A 20,156-nucleotide genomic window follows, 5' to 3' on the forward strand; every position below is an offset into this window, starting at 1 on the left:
GGAGGAGATTTCAGACAAGTTCTTCCTGTGGTTAGGGGTGGAACCCGAGAAACAATTGTTGGAGCATCAGTAAATAGATCATACATTTGGGAGCACTGCTGAGTTTATACATTAACCACTAATATGAGATTAAGAGATACCGAGATTGACAGTGTTGGCGCGGAGTCGATGCAAGAGTTCAAAGAATGGATATCGAGACTTGGAGAAGGGAAGTTGCCTGCAATTCGGATGTTTAAGGATGAGGATGAACCATGTTGGATTAAAATACCAGATAGATATCTTATTCCTTGCAGTCCTGATCCTATTAAGCAGATAGTCTCAACCATCTATGAAGATTTGAAACAACAATATAAACATATTGACTATTTGCAAAATAGATGCATCTTGACTACGACAAATTAGATTGTAGATGACATAAATGCTCATGTTATTTCTCTCATACCTGGAGATTCACATACATATTTGAGTGCTGACTCGATTAGTTCAGATTCCATGCCAACTAAAGATCAGGATATTTGGTATCCTACTAAATTTCTTAACACTTTGGAAATGTCTGGTATGCCAACACATGTTCTTCAGCTAAAAGTTGGAGTGCCGATTATGTTGCTTAGAAATTTAAACCCGAGCAGAGGACTTTGTAATGGCACTAGGATGATTGTTACCATTTTAGGAACGAGAGCTTTTGAGGCAGAAATCTTAAGCTGGTAGCCACATTGGAAATAGGGGAACCGATCAGGGATAGTGTTGTCTTCATCGATTCGAGCTGGCCTTTTACTTTGAGGCGTCTACAATTTCGGTTAAGATATGTTTTGCGATGACGATAAACAAGAGCCAGGGTCAGACTTTGAGATATGTTGGAGTTTATTTGTCAAAACCTGTCTTTTCACACGGCCAGTTATATGTCGCTGTATCATGGACGTCGTCTGCTGATGGGCTTAAAATTTTGATCAATCACTCTGACAGTGAGAAACTAGGTTATACAAAAAATATTGTTTACAGAGAGATTTTCAATAATTTGCCTACAGGTAACGCTTTAGAAATAGTTAAATTATTTTTAAATATTGCTATTACGAGCTTCTTGGTCTGAACAGTGCTATTATTTTTAAACAGTGAAATTATCATGGGTTTTCTTTATAACAGATTCTGGGTCTGATGCCGACACTGATCAGTCACAACTCTCACATTTGTGAATACAATCCAACTTCTTTTCTTTTATTTGGGCTCCCATAATATTCTCAAAGGTATAAAATTTGCTTTTGGCCACTTCACTTTACTTTATAGATAAGGGGGCCAATCCTAATACAATAGATGATGCAGTCTTTACTCCATTGCACTATGTTGCTGAAAGAGGTTTTTTTCCTTTGCCAATTTTTCTGTTTCAATGGATGTTCTTTATTGCTTTGAATCACTAACTTGGGTTGGTATTATCACAGGAGGCAACCAGTTATTCGAACTACTACTTTTGAGAGGTTCTGAGGTGAACATTGTCTCAAGTCTCGGGGCACGCCTATCTGAGGCATAACGAGTCTTTGGAAAGCATGAAGCATTTCAAACATTGTTGAATCACCGTCCTGATGTAAGATTTCGTTTCATATCTATGTAACTATGTTAATGTAGGCTACATCTTATCGTAGGATCCTGAATATTGTGCAACGGTTCTGATTTCTATGCTATGACACTTTTTTGTTATCTTTATATCTATTAGAACATAAATGACAATCATGCAGTGTAAATTTTTAATTGTTACTACTAATATTAGCTCTATCAAAATCCTAATGTTATAACATCTTTGTTTCTTATCTTATGCTATAAGACTTATGATGTTTTTCGCCTCTGTTAAGTTTTTTCCAGTTGGATCTAATATAATGTTTTTCCCCCTCCATTAAACTGATGTATGCTAATATATGTACATTAAGCAGCCAATTATAGTATCCACGGTGCCAATACACCTGGCAGTTTCTATTCTTGCGGAGTCTTTGAGTTGCATTGACATTTTTATGCAGGTAAGAAATTTACGTATTTGTAGGTTTTGTGGTGAATTTTGACAACTTTGAATTTAAGTTGAATGGTTGCGGGTAATAGTCAAATGTATTGCAAAAGGTCTTGGTTCAGAATAGAAGTTCCTTGGCTAAACGAGAAACTCAAAGTGGCCATAGAGAAAGTGTGGTGTTAGGAAGCTTGGGAATTTCGAGATGTGCTCACAACATCCACTTAATCAATGCTAAAAACTTATAAGGGGTTTACATGTCGCTTATATTTCTTAATATAAATGCGTAGATCCATTGCCTTCTTTGTATAAATTATATAAACCGATGATGGGGCCTCATCCATTACCGGGTAGAAACATAGAAATGAGAAGAAATTACAAACTTATAAATGAAAAAAAACAACAACATTGGTGGTGTTGTCATTTCAAAGATCGTGAAGAACGAGAATCAGAAAATGTGGTGTTGTCATTGACAAACACTTGCTTTGGATGGACAAGCACCCTCTTGCATAGTGTCTAGAAGACATCCGAATCCTCTATTCCTTTGTCTATAGTGATTGTTATGGCTCAATTTATAAGGCTGTGGTATATCGTTTCACATTGTAATCGTGTTGTTTGCGAGATATGTTGGTACTTTACCAACTCTTGGGAGCGATTCGAGGGATCAAGGGTTAGGTTGGCATAATTGATAACTTCGGTCCACGATCAATAAAGCTTCAGGTAAGAATCGCTAAACTCTGGTTATCTTGCTTCAGCTCTGAAGCATCGTCCTTTTTTATATTTCATCCAATATGTTAGCGGTGGCTAGGATTTATCAGGTTAAAATGATAAACATATGCTTTGACTTCTGTCTTCCATTTTATATATGTTACATGCTTACGAACGTCATAAACAAGTTACTTTAGTTCAGAGGGTTTCTGTTAGCTTTCGCATATAGTTCGTGCTACCATCTAAACATCACTAGAGCAATAGGAAACATCTCCACAGGACCACCTAAAGATGAGTCACCTTTTAAGACAAAAAAATAGTCCCATATAATAAGCAACTACTGATCTATAGTTCCTTAAGTGCTCGAGGAAGCACCATAAAAATCTTATTCAATAAGTAATTATCGCAGCCTTCGCAAGCATATACTGTGATCAACAGATAGAACCCACCCAACCTCTATACAGCAATGACATAAGCAACACGAGTCAACACTTCAAACCAATTAAATATTCCTGTGCCACTACTCTTCTAAGGCTTGGTATGAGGAAATTTTCACGGGAGTCTCTAACTACCTTAACAAGGTTGAGTAAAGCCCTGATGAAATACCCTTTGTTCCCATCTCTAATTTTGATGTTGACAACATGATTGATTTGCAGATGGTCCTTATAACAAAAAAACGTTGTTTCAGTTTTTACTACGAAAAAAGAATTTAAAAAAATGAGCTACATTTAGTTATTGGTTTATGTATATAATGACAATTTTGATATGAATTATTTAACTGTTTCTTAAATAGTAATTGCTTCTCGATTCTTTAGTCTCATTTCACGATATGGAGAAAAACTTTAATATGTCTTTCTTTCTTTCTTTTTTTTTTTTTTTTTTTTTTTTACATTGCTTATCTAAGCAGTATTCCCAGAGTTATGTGGACAAAAAGCTATAGAAGTCTGGGCCTTTGAAACAACTGAACTGTTGTCACCCACATGTATGATGAGGCAATGTGTAACATGTATAAAGCTCATACACTTTATAGAAATCTTCTAAAACCATAAACTTTTGGTTCCTAAAATGGAAGGTTAATGCACTAGAATAGATCTTAAACTCACTTCGAGATGCCCCACATCTTCGAAATTCAATCACAGAGCTTTTTCTCGCTCATATCGACTTCAAATTTCCCAAAAATGGACAGATCCATCTGCTGAGAAGTTGAAGGGTGTTGGGATTGAAAGAGAGAGAAGTTCTCCAAGTTTGGTTGGGTCCACTGTGAAAAGCGTTGTTGGTTTCACGGCTGCTGCTGCTGCAGCTACAGCTGTGATTTGTTGTGATTCTCTAGCTCTTTCTGAATCACTCACGGCTGCTTTCCCTGTTTCTCAAGCTCGCGAGGTAATTTAATTTGTATACATTCATTTTTAGTTCTTAGTTAATAATCAATGTAACACTGCTTTCCGCTTTATATTTTAGTTTGATAATTTAGTGAAACTATAGTTTCTCAAAAACAAAATAAGTAGTTTATTAATTAATATATTGTGAATGCAGGTGAACTGCGTTTGATATTAATTAGCATTTTGTTAGACTTTTAAGTATATACATAAATAGGCCAATCCTATAGCCAATGCCAGGTGTCCAATAGTGCCAACCTGAACTTGATACATTAACTAACCAGGTGTCCAGAGCTTGGTGCTGCAGTTATAAATAGGCCAACGCCTTGCAAATTTCCATCGCTCCAATCCTAAAGCTTTGATATTCCTTCATTTGTTTAACCAAGGGTTAGGTACTTTGAAGTTTGAACTATATATACATCCTAATAGGCTAAGAAAACATATTACAGTAACACATTGGATAAACAAAAATGGAGGAATTCTCCTCTGTGGTTAACGGATCTTATTTCACGGGAGTCTCTACCTACCTGAACAAGGTTGAGTACAGCCCTGATGAAATACCCTTTGTTCCCATCTCTGATTTTGAGATTGACAACATGATTGAAAGGTCTACCAACCTTGATTGTTCCAAGGGCTCATCCCTCCTTGAGGCACTTGACTTGATCTCAGAACCCAAGAGACCCACAGACAAGCCACTACGTCTCCCACTTAAGCATGTTTACAAGATTGGTAGTATTGGAACTGTGTCAGTTGGTCATGTCGGCACTGGTTTGATCAAACCTGGTATGGTTATCACCTTTGGCACTATTGGATAGACCAATGAAGTTAAGTCAGTCGAAATGCACCATGAGGCTCTTCAGCAACCGCTACCCGGTGACAATGGTGGTTTTAAAGTAAAGATTGTTGCATTCATTCAATTATCGGCGACTTCAATTGGTGTCTCACAATTAGTTCTAGCTCGCAGTATTCTTTCTGCGATAGTCTAAAATTTTAATTCTTATTGAATACATGCTCTCTGCCTTGGTTTAGAGGTATCAACGTTTAGAGTATAACATTCCATTATAATTGTGTATGTCATTTATCACTTTTGTCGATGGTCCTTATAAAAAAAAACCGCTGTTTCAGTTTTCACTATGAAACAAGAATTTGAAAAATGAGCTACGTTTAGTTATTGGTTTATGTATATAATAACAATTTTGATATGAATTATTTAACTGTTTCTTAAATAGTAATTGCTTATAGATTGTTTAGTCTCATTACACGCTACGGAGAAAAACTTTAATAAACTTTAATATGTTTTTTACATTGCATTGCTTATCTCACGCTAAATATTCCTACTGTCACGGTGGTGAATGCAATTTCAGCCGGCTTTGGAAATCAAACAAACAAAGACTTTGGATATACTTTTACACCATCGGCTCATTTCTTTGCAATTGTATCGAATCTTATGTGATGGAAATAAATGCACGATGTCGAGGTAATTTTGTTTTGATTTTACTCATCTTACCAACCCTAGATGTATCTGTTCCCTGTAAATGATATTATGATTCTCTTCTACATAGCTTATTCTGATGTGCAAATTTGTCAGTTATTTACAGGTGATGATTAAAGATTCTATTTCTTCTCGGCCAACGTTAAATGCAAAAGGAGTTATGAAAACACGTCGACTCATACCCATTTGTGAACACACTTTCAAAGGGTCGATGCACAGACTGCACTACTTGAAGGAGTGGAATAGGGAGCTATCTTGGATTCACATCAGAATTTCTACATGGAACTAACTAATTCAAGCCGTTACATCTACATGAACTTTGTAACCATATTAGTTGTATGATAAAAGAACTACGTGTCGCTTGATCCATAAGTAGGGTGACAGTTAATCCCCCAGGTACGTAGGCAACCCAGAAGTTACTTGGGTACAGTGGCAACTAGATTTACAAAATAAAAATATCAATTCTTTATGAGCATTTAACAAGTGTACTATTACTTTTAATGATTCTCGCATTTCTCCCTAAACTATCATTAAAATTGAGTCTAAGGACATCTAATGCCCACTTTTCCAACTTAAATTAAGCTTGGTTGTTTCCATATATGTATGTATATGCAGGTATGCAAGGATGGTGGGACTATTTCTACATATTCCAGGGACAATCATCTCTCTCATACTCCTATATATAGTGTGACTATTGTTGACCTTATATACACTAAGATCTTAACATATAAGCGGTGGTAAACTAATGCAATCTATGCAGATTACGTATATTGGTCGTTAAAGAAATCAACAATATAATATACTCTTTAAAAACAATGTAACTCATTTCCAGATTGGTTGTTTATATTGTTCGATAGAATATATTAAAATAAATATTTCTGTGTTTTTTTTTTTTTTTTAGTTTACGACTACCTCTTCATTATATCTATGCTTATTATTATATCTATGACGAAACATTTCAGCAGCAGCATATAATTTAGTTACTTCTAATGGGCTACATTCAGCGTCCCCTTATGTAGCCCACACGGATTCTGGACATTTCTATTATGTCATATGTGGCCGCTATCCGTTGCCCTTCCAAAATGAACGCGCCTCTTCGCCTTAAAGAATCTAGAGCCTTCCAACTCTTCCAATCGGCGTCATATCTGCCTCAAAGCTCTTCACATCTGCTTCGCAACGGTTCGGCGCTATTAACCTTTCTCACAGTTAGTTTATAAAACGTATATCCATTGTCAAAAAACGAAAATGCTTGATTCGATAGTTGTTACTCACTTTTCAAGTGATGGAGACCAGCGACAACACCTCCAGAAAATCCTTAAATGACATTATCGATATGTTAAGGGGGAATAAATCAATTGTTAGCCAAAGTAAAATGCAAGGTTCAATTCATAGTTTCGAAGCTAATGTTTCAGAAGTTATATATAACTTTGATCCTCTCTGTTGGACATGTGTAAACTGCGGCCAAAAAGTTGATGACAAATGGTGTGAGAGATGCTATGATCTGGTTTCTCACACTACTCCAAGGTATTTTTATTCATTATCGTGTATTTTGGTTATTTGGTATAGAGTTCTGCCTTACTATTGTCTACATACAAACTTATACTTTTATGTACTCATGTTTTAATGATAAGGTATGGCCTCCGTATTAAAGTAGAGGATCAAACATTTTCCTCATCAATTTTTCTTTTTAGCAATCAAGCCGAAAAGGTTCTTTCGATCCCTCTCGATGATTTATTTCAAATGAATCAAAAGGTTAGAATTTGATTGCTCCATTTGCTTTTCCTGTTCACAATAACTTGATTGGTCACACATTTTTTTTTCCACGACTAATTGATATTACTTCATTTTAGGAAGGAGGTTCAGAAGTCATAAGGGCCATATTGGATGAGCTAATAGGATTATCATTTGTTTTCGAAGTTAAAACTGATGAATCCAGTTTGAGCCCAGATGAAGCACTAATAGCCAATAGTGTCTTCCTGCTACATGATGATTATACCGATTGTATGCGGCAAGAAAATGGTCATGTTTCAACAAATGCATACAATAAAGAAGGCTTTCCAGTTTATGGGCGCCAAAGGAATGTTGAAAGGGATCCTTTCATGAACATTTACAAATTCCGGCTAAATTACATAAAGGCTAAGAGAAATTCGGATATACCAGAAGACTATGAACCATTTACCGCTGCAGATCGACTACCTTATGAAAACTGTGAACCATTTACTACACATCGACTTCCTTATGAAAATTTTGTCAAAACTTCCGGTGCTTCAGAATGCATGGAGATGTTAGATTGATTTGTACGTATTGGATCAAGAATGATCTTATCTCCTGACTAATTCTATTCTGTAATGGTTATGTATGACATTATTACTTTTAAATTCTATTATGTAATGGTTATGTATGACATTATGGATCAAGAATGATCTTACTTAATGTTGTAATTTTTACTGTATGAATCTTCCATTGTAATTTAATTACTTTTTAACATTCATCATTTGCCTATTATGCTCACTGCTTTTTGAATTATGCTTCCAATTGTGTAACTTATTCATTCACTTTGCAATTTATTCGGTTGTAGCGTCTTAATTTTATTAATTTCAATTCTTGATTGCTTTTTCGCTTATACCTTCTGTATCTATTGTTCGATCAGTCAACTCTATGAGTGTGTACATGAATTAGACAAAACTTACTTTATGGGACGCAAGAGTTGAAAAGGGTACCTGCACAACTGAGGACGAATTAGACAAAACTTACTTCATTGCTGGGCCAAATGCTGGATATGCCAACGGTTTTCATGCTGCAGGATACAGGGATGCTTCTAAGTCCTAACAGAGCAACAGTGGAGGTCCTAGCCCTAATTTGAAGAGAAGGTACCAAAACAACTACTCACCTAACACATTGGGGGACATGCCATGACGAAAGTAAATAATTACCTTACTACAACTGGCCCTCATAAGGTGTCTTTAAATCAGTTTGGAAGAAAAAAAAGTTATTGATATAAGTTTGATATTAAGTTTAGTCATAAGGGTCGTAATGGCCAGGAACCTCTGGAAGAACTAGACCACATTATGCGAAAATGGATTACTGTAAACTACACTTCTATATCTCTTGTTACTCTTATATACTTCTTTAAATGTAAACTCTACCAATCCAAATAGATTAGGCTGTGCAACGTACAGGCCAAAGAACTAGGAACCCACTCAACACCAAATTTATAAGCCGAGCAAAAATGATCTCTTCATGTGGTATACATTCCCAAAAATGACGGCCATTGCCCAAAAGGGTATGCTGTCCAGAAAAATCTCTCTGCAATAACCATTATCTACTAAACTGGTACTCACCGTAACATACAATGTTAGCAAACAAGGAAAGCTTCTAAACAGGCATAGAGCAGTAGAATTCTCAACTAGGCTCTCAAAGTTCAACTCCAATAACATAGTGGTAAGAATATGATAGGTAAAGCTGATAATCTTGATGTATTCCATTTTGCTACACACTGTTTTCCATTCCATTTCTAACTAAGGCAAGTACTGCAAACATAACCCTAAATGTTCCAAGGCTTCCCTGTATTACCCCATAAGTTTGTTCTTAAACTTGTGAGTTCCCCGTTCTCGATGTAAAGATATAGCAACTCAGGAAGGGAAAAAGGATTGCGCTGGATAGACCTGGTCTCTCCATGGTAGCACCTAAGGTTCAACTCTTGAAGGGATATTGGTGGCATTCAAGTTACTGCATTCTGTTCTGACCAAAATCTGGAGGCTCTGTCGCTTACTTATCCAATCTGGCAGCTCCTCTAGGGAGGTGTTTTTGATATTTGATCCAACTCCACGTCTTAATGGCAATGAGGATTCATCATTAGAAACTATGCCGTATTAATTTATCTCTTAAACCACAAATGTACCACACAACTGATGCACACCTGCAGTTGAGAATTCCGTCTCCAAAGAGGCATCCTAATAATGGCTACCGCCAACACAACGTTTTACTTAGGCGAAAATTGTAGTATCTGCCTTGATTACACATAACTGAACACAAATACTCTGCCCCAACTCATGGAAAAAAGCAAATTCATTCCAAAATACAGTGCCATCTCGATAACTTCCAATCTATTTTTTTTTATATTGAAACGTAAGACATTTAAGTATATAAATACCTTTTCCACTAGATAAAATTTACATTCATTAAATTGAGAAAAAACTACAAGATAAAATGCAGTTACAGCAATATATCTATTCTCGAACTTTCCGACCCAGTATAGCAGTTACCAACTGATTTGTTCTCAATCGTCACAACACTTCAAATTTCTCTTTTCTCAATCGTCACTCTTTTCTCTTTAAATGGACATACCTTTGGCAGATTTCAGATGGTTCCCTCCCAATAGTAAAAAAAAAAGACTCTCCAGGTGCTCCTCTGCTTCTCTCCATTCCACACTTTTTCCTTCAGATAAATTTCATAATGTTGATTCATTTCTTCATATTTTTTTTAATTTGTTATTCAATTGTAGATCGAAATGGCGACAACTTCATTGGACCAGATTGATAGGTCTAAGAAACATTGGAAAATTATGGTTAGAATCTCAAGAACTTGGGAGGTGTTTGACTTTGAAGATGGTGATAAACGCATAAGCTTGGACTTGATATTACTTGATACCCATGTATGTATCTTTCCTTTTAATCTTTTGGCAATGACTACCATATTTTTTTTTAAACATCTTTAGTTATCGAAATTTCAAATGGTCATTGCAAACGTCTTACAACTTGCTAATTATGAACGATCGTTTCAAACGTTTTTTAGACACACGATCATTGCAAACGACTTAGGTGTTACAATAAACAGAACCATTTGGATTAGAAACCAAATTGCTAATTTGTTAGTTATGTTATACAGGGCAATCAGATGCATGCTACTGTTCCTGAAGAAGATGCTCTTAAACATGAGCGTGTTCTCCAAGAAGGAAACATTTGTATCATCACAAATTTTAATGTAGGGTCTGCGAAATTTTTTTTGCGTCCTGTTAACAATATACACAGGATATTCTTCAAATGGGATACAGTTGCTAAACTGATGAATGACCAATCCAACAACTTCCCAATGTATATGTTCTCCTTCAAGACTTTCAATGCCATCAGTTCTGGCTATGAAGAAACTCAAAATGCAACTGGTAATCACACATGACGGAATTTTAGCATTACAAACTTATACAATGTATTCATTACCTTAATACACTTTTTGTAATTGAATTACAGATGTCATTGGGATTCTGATATCTATGTCCTACATTAAGGAAGGCACATCAAGCGTTTCTAAGAGAAGGGATATTATCATACAAAATGAAAGGTGAAAAAAATTCTAATAGATAGTGCTCATTTGTATATATAACATATAGAAAATTATAATAGAAAATTTGTTGTTATTTATGTAGAGGTCATCAATTGAAGATTACACTTTGGAAGAAAAAAAGTCTCAAAATCAAAGAAGATAATATTCGAACATTTGCTATTGCTCCTGTTGTAGTTATTACATCCACCAGTGTGACCTTCTTCAATGGTACATATTTTACAAAAAAATTTGCTTTGACATAATTAACTTCGGGTACAAAGTTATCAACATAATCAAATGTGTCCAAACAGGTGTATACGCTCTATCATCTACAACTGCAACCAAGGTTTATATTGATTTAGACATCCCAGAGGCACGCCCTTTGGAAGAAATTATCAAGTAATATATTGTCCTTCTAATAAATTTGAAAGCTACTTATCCCATTAGCTATTTACCAACATGCGTACTTATATACATTTTATAGATGCAAGGGGAAAAAGACTCAGTTGTTAACAATGCCATTTGTATCATCTTACGACGATGATGTTTTGGATAATCTTGACATAAAAACATTATAGGATATGATAAGTGCATTGGATAAAAAACCTTCTATGGTAAGGAAACAGCTTATACAATTTGTTTTTACCAACTCTTTTTTGTTTGACTCTTTGAAAAATAATTACTATAATTTTTTTTTTCTTCACAAACATAGGGTACAATGTACACGTGTAAAGCAAAAATTTGTGAAGTGCTACATGATTTTAAGCCTTTTTATTATAGCTGTGGTAAATGTGTTAGAAAAATGATACGCAAAGACAACAATGATTGGTGCGATGGTTGCCATACTTTTGTTACAGATGTGAAGCCAAGGTTTGAGCTAAAACTGCTATTTTAAATCATTGAATCATATTTTATACTTAACATCTTTTTCTTTTTCCCTTTTTGAAAGGTATATGATTCGAATCCAAGTTGAAGACTCAACACACTCTATATTATTGGTGGTTTTTGACAAACTTGCTGAAAAGCTTATATTGGATCTTGTTGAAAAATTGGTTGATATGGAGAAACAGGTTAAAAAAAAATTGTCAGTGTTATTAGAATATTGTTTTTAACGAATGTGACGTTTATACTACAGTTCTTACTTACTATATTGTTGCTATGTTTAGGATAATGGTTCTGAACTGATCAAAGAAGAATTGAAGAAACTTATAGGAGTATCTTTCACTTTTGAAATTAAAATAACTCCATTCAATTTGAAATATAAGAATAAATCATTTACTGTCAGCAAAATCTTTCACATAGATCGGGATATTCAGATTGGTGGCATACATGAGAATGTCCAAAAGGTTTAGTATCCGACTCACTTACTACTATGCGTAAAAGGTAATTTTTCTTTGTAAAGTACACTTAGTTGTTATGTATTGCAGGATCAAATAGTTATTGATCAACAAGACAATGATTGCTCGGAAGAAAACGTCTTGATTTCCAAGATGGTAACCTTTGACAAAACAAATACAAAGGTACCTTTTAACTTTACTTATATGACATTTTAATATTATAATATGATTTCCCCACCGTATTACATTTAAATTAAATGATTCCGATGTTTTTTTTTAGTTTGATACAAATGACGCTCCTAATGATTGCTCTACCTTGACCTACAAGTCAAAGAGAATAAAGAGGACAACTTATAAAGTAAGTATGATATCAAAGTTTTCAGGACCAGCTACAACATAAACATATCACTTACTAATCAAAATTAAATTGTTTTGTTTGCAGAAGAAAAATTGATGATAGTCGGATAACTGTGGAAGTTGGCTAGGAGTGTACTGTATTATCTATATAAGTTATTTTATTTTGACTTCTTTCAGTATAATATTTGTAATAATAGATGAATAACTATTTATTTTGACTTCTTTCAGTATAATATTTGTAATAATAGATGAATAACTCTCACTTATGAGACTGATTCGTTCTGATTTAGTTGTTGAGTTATCATACTATACAATTTATTCCTTTTTGTATTTCTATCTCCCATATATATAATACTAGGGATGGCACGCATATGCTGTTTAAATTGAAACTCTAATACAAATGGGATTGAGATTCCCTTTTCATCCTGCATTTAGATCGTGGAATGGACTCTAATATATGACAGGGCGTTAGGTTGCAGACTTGCAACTAGGGCTTAGAAGGTCAGAATGATATTCATGTTGTGTTTGAGGCAAACTGGCCTCTTTCGTTTTCTGCAAAGTTTAGATATGAGCTTGGCTCCTTATCCTCTTCCCTTATTTTTAGAACAAATCCTTATCCTCCGCAGTATATTTCTATCTAACACAAATCAAACAACTCTAATGTTTAATGACAATATTTATTACCGAATCAGAAACTAGAAATAACTTTGATCACGAGCCATTATTTTGTTTGCCTCATACTTTCAACTGTGTTGTCTGTATAACATCCAAGTCTTTTCTCAGTATAAGAATTTGACATATTGACTCAAACTTTAAGTTCAAATGGCTTAGTACGCAATATATACTTCATCTATGTTGCCTGTATACCATCAATTCTTTACTCTATACAAGAATTCAGATGGCTTAGTATATAATATATACTCTTTACACTTCTATATCTGTTACTCTTATCTAGGGGTTATAGTTATAATCTGTTTGCGAAAATCTTCAGTGGGTCTATGAAAAAAAAAATTGCAGTTTAACCCCGTACTTCTCAGTGACATGTTTTTATAATAATCTAGGATTCCAGGTATATCAAATGCAGCATCTCATCGACCCTTTATGCCTTCAATTCCATAAGATGTCTGTTTTATTACAAACTTTTAGTCACATGATATGAAGACTGCTAGAGGGAGTGGCAAAAACGAAAGAGAGAAAGGGAGAAGGAGATGCATGTGGACTACCGTTATAAGTCAGTAAATTACTTATGAGTCAGACCATCCTTGGATATACCAGGTTCAAAACCTCCAGGGGTTGAGTCAATGAGTACAGCGCAATCAGACTATGAAGTACCAGTAGTCATGTTCTTGATGAAATCACGATGGCCTGGATCAGCAATAACAGTACAAAATTTAAACTCTACACTTCTATATCTGTTGTTACTCTTATCTACTTTCTTAAATTTAAACTCTACCAATCCAAATATATTAGCCTGTGGAACGCACAGGCCAAAGAACTAGTATATATCTAAAGATGTAGCTTTTGGAGTCACCAGGATTAGGTAAGACATTGACCTTCTAGCCTAGGCTGAGGCTCACTGGTGATCCCAAACACCTGGAAAATCCATTTGTACATACGCGGTAAGAACTAAAATAATAAACAGTAATTAGATAGTGAAAAATCTCACAACATCCTTAAAAGTAATAAACCGGCTTGATTTGCGAAAATAAACAACCCTTGTGGACAGAATGCAGGGTATGAAACCTTGGTGAAAGTTTGAGACCTCTCATATTTTAAACTAACAACAGAAAACAAAGACCACATGTAGCTTACAGTATCACTAGTGCCAAGACTGATTGCCAGGTCCCCAGGTGTATTGAGGGTCAAACCTATAGAAATTCAATAATAATAAAAGATATGAGAAAACCAATGAGAAGCAGATCTGAATACGGTCTAGAAAAGACATGTACTATGGCTGAAGAGCCTTACAAAACGAAATTTACCTGCCAAACTGTTTGGGACATGTAGACATTTCTAGGAGCAGGATAAACAGGAACAAATAAAAACGTAACCTCGCAAACTAAAAACTACTGCATACACTACATAGTAGATATTCCAACTTGAGAGAACTGGAAATGCCTAATTACTGATAATGTTGATGTTCACCACAAGGTCTCACCAACTCATTAAGTAAAGACATATATAATCACTTAATACACAATTAAACAGGTTTTCTAATAGAGTTCAGACTACGTAAACAAATACCAATTTCCCAGTTATATATAATAGAACTAACAAAGACACAATAGTTCTTTGAAGAACTTACTCATTTGCATCAACCATTAAATCACTTGTTTGCATATTGCTTTATGAACTTGCGAACAATTCTGTTGACTGCAGAACTTTATGGGAGCATTTCTACTGGGTGTTTCTGGGAACTGATCCAAAAGGTTCAGTCATGTCTTTTCCCGTGGGTACATAAATTCTGTTGAACACATCTCTGAGTTTTCTGTTACCAACCATCTCTTCCAAAATTCTGTCATCTTGGATGCTCAATGTATCTTTTTCTTTATTTCCAGTACCTTCAGTAGATTTGAAAGAAAGAAAGGAACATGAGAACAAAAAGAGAAGGGTACGCATAAGCTAGTAGAGGAGATCAAGGAGCTTCTTTTTTTATTGGGCATGTGCTACATCATTGTTTAAGGCTGTAAAATTTGTTGATTCCATGTGCAATTGGGATGGGATGGTGAGATGAGCGCACTTTTGTAAAGGGTATTGGGATTTGGGAGAGTGTGAATTTGGTCGAGTAGCTCCTTACTACTTGGGCCGAAATGATTGTAATCTTTAATATCATTATTATATATACAAAGTGAATTTTACTGATAAAAAAATAAAGTACCTTCAGCAGATGAAAAAACCAACTCTGATAAATGATCCTTTTCAACCTGTCTGTCATACTTGCTTTCCTCTATTGTTCCCGATGTTAGTAGACGGTAAGTGTACACAACTTTCTTCTGTCCAAGCCTATATGCTTGGCTAATGGCTTGCCTTTCGACTGATGGATTCCAAACATTAAGAAGAACGACCCAATGAGCCTTATTCCCTCGCGACAAGTCTTAGTTGAAGCAAGTAATACTTTGGATCGTTGAAAAGATTGATCAGTGATTGACGAATCTTCATATCAAGGTCGCCATCCATCTTTAGAACTTCCTCGCCCTCAGTCCAATTGAAATGGTGATTTAATTGGTCTTTTATGATGCAAAACGGAGCTCAGAATTGACTGAAAACCAAAACCTTCCCCTTCAGTACTTCACATAGCCGGATGAGCTCCATAAGAAATCTTGTTTTAGCTCCTTGCGCAGCTGATGAAACCTTGTCCATGAAAGGATTCTCACTTTTAGAACATCGGCAATTTAAAAACAACGATGGGTGGACAGAAGCCAAAGAAACAGAATGTTCTAGCTCAAGTGGGTTTTGTATCTTCCCAAGTTCTTCAAGGAGCTCTCTTTGCAAAGGAGTAGGAACCAAAACAATAACACGATAGATTCTCCTTTAGTATACTTCCTCTATGAACATTAACAAATGGATCAATCAGTGATCTTAACGGATCCAATAAACTTTGATCATCATCTTTACCAATAGAGTCGGTGAGTGAAGCCCATATCCTTCTTGCATCTTGACTACGTAGATCAGATTTTGCCTGGCGGATGGGAAAGAACTTCTCTGCAAATTTTGGCCTTACAAGACAGAGTATTGTAAAGCTCGTCGAAGTTATTCTGAAAAGGAGTTCCATACAGAATTATACGTTTATCGGTTTTAACATTCCCCAAAGCCTTCCAGATAAGACTATGCTTGTTACGTGGTGTATGGCTTTCATCAAAGACCAACAAACCAGGTTTCTCAAGTAGTATTCGCCTCATCTCCACTTTTTCTTTGTTTCTACCCTTGACAAATCTGTCCCCGGCATGCTTCTCAAACAAATTATAGCTAATTCCTAGGACGCTCTTCTCTTTACTCCATGAGAGAAGCTTCACCAAACGGGTCCATTTATTATTCCGGTTTTCCCCCTGTATTAGTTTATGAGCCATCCTACCTTCCCTGCCTGTAAAGTCCCAAGAGTTTTAGATTGTGGAATGGAATATCAATCTTCCATTTCTTGAATTCTTCTTCCCAAGTAAGTAGCATACTGGCTGGAGCCATGATTACTGCTCTGCTCTCCTTAAATATTTCCATGTAGGACCGGGGGAAAGCAATGGTGAGAAAGGTCTTCCCAGTTCCAGGGGCATGGGATATCACACACCCACCGATGTGATCAGGAGGAGGGGAGTTCCTCAAATTTTCAATATTAAGTCCTCCAGCTATGTTTTTCATAAAAATTCAAAACCTTCTTGCTGGTGATGGTACATGCTCTCTCTGATTCGTGGAAATATGTTCCACACTGTGCCTTTACCAGGATCAGAGGAAACCTGAGAATCCCCACTAGCATCATCAAAATGAAGATCTTCCCACATTGACAAATCTTTCTAATCGGCAGAGTTCTTCTTCAACAATCTTTCATAACGCTGTGTCTCCTATAAAATCCAGAACCCAGATGGATAATCACTAAGAGAATGCAACTTTATTCAACAACATCTACATTAGGCAGAGTATGTTGATATAAAAACATTAATGAAATAGAAGCCAAAAGAAGTCTAAAAATTATGTTTTAATAAAAAAAAGTATATCAGCATCACTTTGTCCATTCCTTTCATCTTCAAAACAGATAGAGATGCATACTCTGTTCACTCAATGTGAAATCATCATCAAACTAACATGGAAATCCAAAAACCATGCCCATCACCTGCCCTAATGTAGTCATGTTCTCATGTGATGCATTTCACAATAACCTGACATCCTTATATACACTCTTGGTACAATGATTAAGTGATCTTTTGATCGATAGTAGAAGCCGTTAAGTAAGAACAAAGAGAGAGTGTAACAAGGGCATGTCCCCGGCTGCATTAACGATTTGTAGGCCTTTAGATTGATCTAGGTCTCTTCTTTTATCTTGTATGGGCTGGGGAGCTATCATAATCAGATTTCTGATCATAATGTGGCACTGGCTGATGTACTAGTTCTCATGTTCAAATGTAACTTTTCTCTATCAATAACAAAATTCCAATAAAAAGGTACAAACGGTTAGTCATTTATGAAGTTCGGGATATACTTAATACACAAAATCTTGACGAGGATGAATTCCCTCTTGAATTTAAGTGTTCTAATCTCTTGTTTAGATTTGTTGCTAAGTTTGCGAACTTCCAAAAAGTTGATGTGAAGTAAGAGAAGAGGAAAAACTTACAAGAGGTGGTAATACATATTTCATCTCCAAATGCACAAAAGAGCAAAATCTGCATTTGATTCCGATTTCATCATCAATGACAAAGTCATGCTTCCCTTGCTTCCCATAACAACCAGTTGTAGATGGATCCAGTTCCACACTTGATTCATTAGCATCTTTAGTGTCAACCTGCAGAAGATCATGAAAGCTTGTAAGCTTCATGGGCAAAATCTAACTTATTCACATGTACTTGACTTATACTAGCAAAAACAATGTGATTACAAAGCTTAACAAAAACACATAACAGAGCTAATAACAAACACACTAGGATCAACATAACATTGTTTCTTTTGCTTGTACTTCTACATGAATACCAAACTTAATGCATAAAAATCAATTAAGGAACAAACCGCACAGGATGTAAGAGCAAAACAATAATTAGCCATAAGATATGAACTAGTTCTCATCATTTTTTCACAGGCTTGGGTTTCTCAATACCATAGTTTACCAAATGCAGAGGAAGTTCCTTGTCTTTATTTGGTTTAGCTTGGTTCTTATGCTGAACATTTATATCCTTCCAAAATGGCACTCGTAGGAAATAGAAGAACAGAGGTGGACATTTACATCCTTCATGTTAAACATTTATACTATTGTTCTCATAGGATAGGATTCGTGACAAAAGGTATGCAGGTGAATCAACGTTAAAGATTAAGATTCAATTTTAATAACGAAGTGTAAATTATAAAGATCAAGAAAACTTGAAATAAGTCAGAAACTTACAGCAGGAGTTTCAGAGGAGCCAACGACAACAGCAAAATCATATTCAGACCAGAGCATTTCAAGGTATTTTTCTTCTTCTGTTTTCTCCACAGGCTTGGGCGTTTCAACTCCAAAGTTGAACTTATAATTAATTTGTTTATTGCCGCCATTTGGTAAAACCGATTCTTCATTATGATGGTTTCCATCATTCTCCCGAATAGTATTCAAAAAGAAACCGAAGAGGAATTTAACTGGCGGAACACCTACAGACTGTACTTCTTCCTTTTCCCTTACTTCATCAGCACCATCTTCACCTTTATTAGTATCTTTATCACTGTCCTCATAATCCTCTTCATCGTCAGGTTCGACATAATCATCAATACCATCGACATCCTTATCATTAGCATCATTGAGTACATTCTTTCCTCTCTCAGAAAAGCTCTTTTCCAACTCAGCATTACTTCCTTCATCCCTCTCTTTCCAATCACTAACTATAGATTTTACTTTCTCCAGACATCTCTTTTTTTCAGTTCTAGACCCTTTTCATGCCTCTCCCCTGCTCTCCATCGTTCGAAAACAAGACTTTGAGCTACTCCTTCTCAAAGTAACTTTATCCTTAGCGTCCCCAAATTTCTTCTCTTTCTGGACATACCCAAATGCACTTCTTTTTGTTACGCCCATTTCACCATGATCATTACCCTTGTCAATATCAATATCACCACCGTTATCAACATCAACATGATCGCTATGAATACCCTCACCTATATCAGCATTGCCACAACCGCCAACCTTGTCACTATCAAGTTTATCACCAGCAGCATCTTCAGCACCACAATCCTTGATAATATCCATATCCTCACCAGCATCAGACAAATCGGCTTGTGGAGACAGATTTGTTAACACCATTACCGTCGCCAATAGCAACAACATCATCAGAACCACCACCATCGCCAATATCAACAGCGTTAGACAAATCACTTGTGGAGACAAATTTGTTAACACCAGCAATCCCGTTCATATCAACAACATACTCATCACGATCCTCACCAATATCGACATTATCACCACTACTACCCTCCTCAATATCTACATTATCACCAGCGTAAGAAAAGTCAGTATATTCAATTTCAACAACCAAATTTTTACCTCTTCTAAAGCATCGCCTTCGGAAACCATCATCAGCATCATCATTAGTATCATTTGGAGTACCAAACCTTTTTCTCTTTGCAAATTTCCCCAAAACCCCTTTCTTACCACTCTGGTAATTTTTCTGAACAACTTTACCTCTCCTACTACCCAAACCATTATCGTTGTCGGCATCATCATCAGTATCACGTGGTGTAACAACACTTTTTCTCTTTGCATATTTCCCCAAAACCCATTTCTTTTCACTCTGGTCATTTTTCCGAACGGCTTTACCCCTCCTACTACCCAAATCATTATCGTCGTCGGCATCATCACCAGTATCACTTGGAGTACTGACCCTTACTCTGTTTCCAAATTTCCCCAAAACCCCTTTCTTTCC

The 20,156-nt window shown here is 35.8% G+C and overlaps 3 protein-coding genes, 2 long non-coding RNA genes and 1 pseudogene across 9 annotated transcripts in view; 3 read left to right on the forward strand and 3 right to left on the reverse strand.

Annotated features, from left to right (window-relative positions):
* Positions 1 to 20,156, forward strand: part of LOC147491087 (uncharacterized) — a 96,216-nt gene that overhangs the window by 60,749 nt on the left and 15,311 nt on the right. The window lies entirely within an intron of this gene.
* Positions 3,989 to 5,188, reverse strand: LOC147491091 (uncharacterized). The gene is made up of 2 exons (XR_015198988.1): positions 4,599 to 5,188; positions 3,989 to 4,438 (listed from the first exon to the last, which is right to left on the reverse strand). It is a non-coding gene; the product is annotated as an uncharacterized LOC147491091 (long non-coding RNA).
* LOC147491092 (uncharacterized) lies at positions 6,678 to 8,050 on the forward strand. Its single transcript, XM_086567002.1, has 3 exons — positions 6,678 to 7,087; positions 7,195 to 7,315; positions 7,414 to 8,050. The coding sequence occupies exons 1-3, from the start codon at positions 6,846 to 6,848 to the stop codon at positions 7,855 to 7,857; spliced, it is 807 nt and encodes a 268-aa protein (XP_086423128.1). The 5' UTR covers positions 6,678 to 6,845; the 3' UTR covers positions 7,858 to 8,050.
* On the forward strand, positions 9,760 to 15,501 carry LOC147491093 (replication factor A protein 1-like). Of its 3 annotated transcripts, XM_086566469.1 has the most exons (12): positions 9,760 to 9,965; positions 10,068 to 10,217; positions 10,451 to 10,724; positions 10,810 to 10,900; positions 10,986 to 11,110; positions 11,194 to 11,281; positions 11,832 to 11,952; positions 12,049 to 12,228; positions 12,310 to 12,402; positions 12,500 to 12,577; positions 14,956 to 15,029; positions 15,135 to 15,501. In XM_086566469.1, exons 2-11 carry the CDS (start codon positions 10,074 to 10,076, stop codon positions 14,995 to 14,997), a joined length of 1,236 nt encoding a protein of 411 aa, XP_086422595.1. In that variant the 5' UTR covers positions 9,760 to 9,965; positions 10,068 to 10,073; the 3' UTR covers positions 14,998 to 15,029; positions 15,135 to 15,501. The 3 variants fall into 3 exon arrangements, with proteins under 3 accessions (XP_086422595.1, XP_086422594.1, XP_086422596.1); XM_086566468.1 differs by having other exon boundaries at positions 14,956 to 15,501; XM_086566470.1 differs by lacking the exons at positions 10,986 to 11,110; positions 11,194 to 11,281 and having other exon boundaries at positions 14,956 to 15,501.
* On the reverse strand, positions 14,676 to 16,949 carry LOC147491094 (SNF2 domain-containing protein CLASSY 3 pseudogene; annotated as a pseudogene). Its single transcript, XR_015198987.1, has 2 exons — positions 15,455 to 16,949; positions 14,676 to 15,137 (listed from the first exon to the last, which is right to left on the reverse strand). The product of XR_015198987.1 is annotated as an SNF2 domain-containing protein CLASSY 3 pseudogene (transcript).
* LOC147491095 (uncharacterized) lies at positions 16,972 to 19,483 on the reverse strand. The gene is made up of 4 exons (XM_086565260.1): positions 19,241 to 19,483; positions 18,653 to 19,138; positions 17,894 to 18,061; positions 16,972 to 17,126 (listed from the first exon to the last, which is right to left on the reverse strand). Exons 1-4 carry the CDS (start codon positions 19,481 to 19,483, stop codon positions 17,079 to 17,081), a joined length of 945 nt encoding a protein of 314 aa, XP_086421386.1. The 3' UTR covers positions 16,972 to 17,078.

Source organism: Coptis chinensis, chromosome 6 (assembly GCF_015680905.1).
Source record: "Coptis chinensis isolate HL-2020 chromosome 6, ASM1568090v1, whole genome shotgun sequence".
NCBI classification, from domain to species: domain Eukaryota; kingdom Viridiplantae; phylum Streptophyta; class Magnoliopsida; order Ranunculales; family Ranunculaceae; genus Coptis; species Coptis chinensis.

Excerpts from the sequence above, each read along its gene's own strand:
- LOC147491095 (XM_086565260.1), bottom strand. The coding sequence starts at position 19,483 with ATGGATATTATCAAGGATTGTGGTGCTGAAGATGCTGCTGGTGATAAA. Across the intron at positions 19,139-19,240 it reads TTGGGGACGCTAAGGATAAA|AAAGTAAAATCTATAGTTAG; the intron begins GTTACTTTGAGA and ends AGATGTCTGGAG. Across the intron at positions 18,062-18,652 it reads GCTCCTCTGAAACTCCTGCT|GTTGACACTAAAGATGCTAA; the intron begins GTAAGTTTCTGA and ends GATCTTCTGCAG.
- LOC147491092 (XM_086567002.1), top strand. The coding sequence starts at position 6,846 with ATGGAGACCAGCGACAACACCTCCAGAAAATCCTTAAATGACATTATC. Across the intron at positions 7,088-7,194 it reads GTTTCTCACACTACTCCAAG|GTATGGCCTCCGTATTAAAG; the intron begins GTATTTTTATTC and ends TTTAATGATAAG. Across the intron at positions 7,316-7,413 it reads TATTTCAAATGAATCAAAAG|GAAGGAGGTTCAGAAGTCAT; the intron begins GTTAGAATTTGA and ends ACTTCATTTTAG.
- LOC147491093 (XM_086566468.1), top strand. The coding sequence starts at position 10,074 with ATGGCGACAACTTCATTGGACCAGATTGATAGGTCTAAGAAACATTGG. Across the intron at positions 11,111-11,193 it reads CAGTGTGACCTTCTTCAATG|GTGTATACGCTCTATCATCT; the intron begins GTACATATTTTA and ends GTGTCCAAACAG. Across the intron at positions 11,953-12,048 it reads TGGTTGATATGGAGAAACAG|GATAATGGTTCTGAACTGAT; the intron begins GTTAAAAAAAAA and ends TGCTATGTTTAG.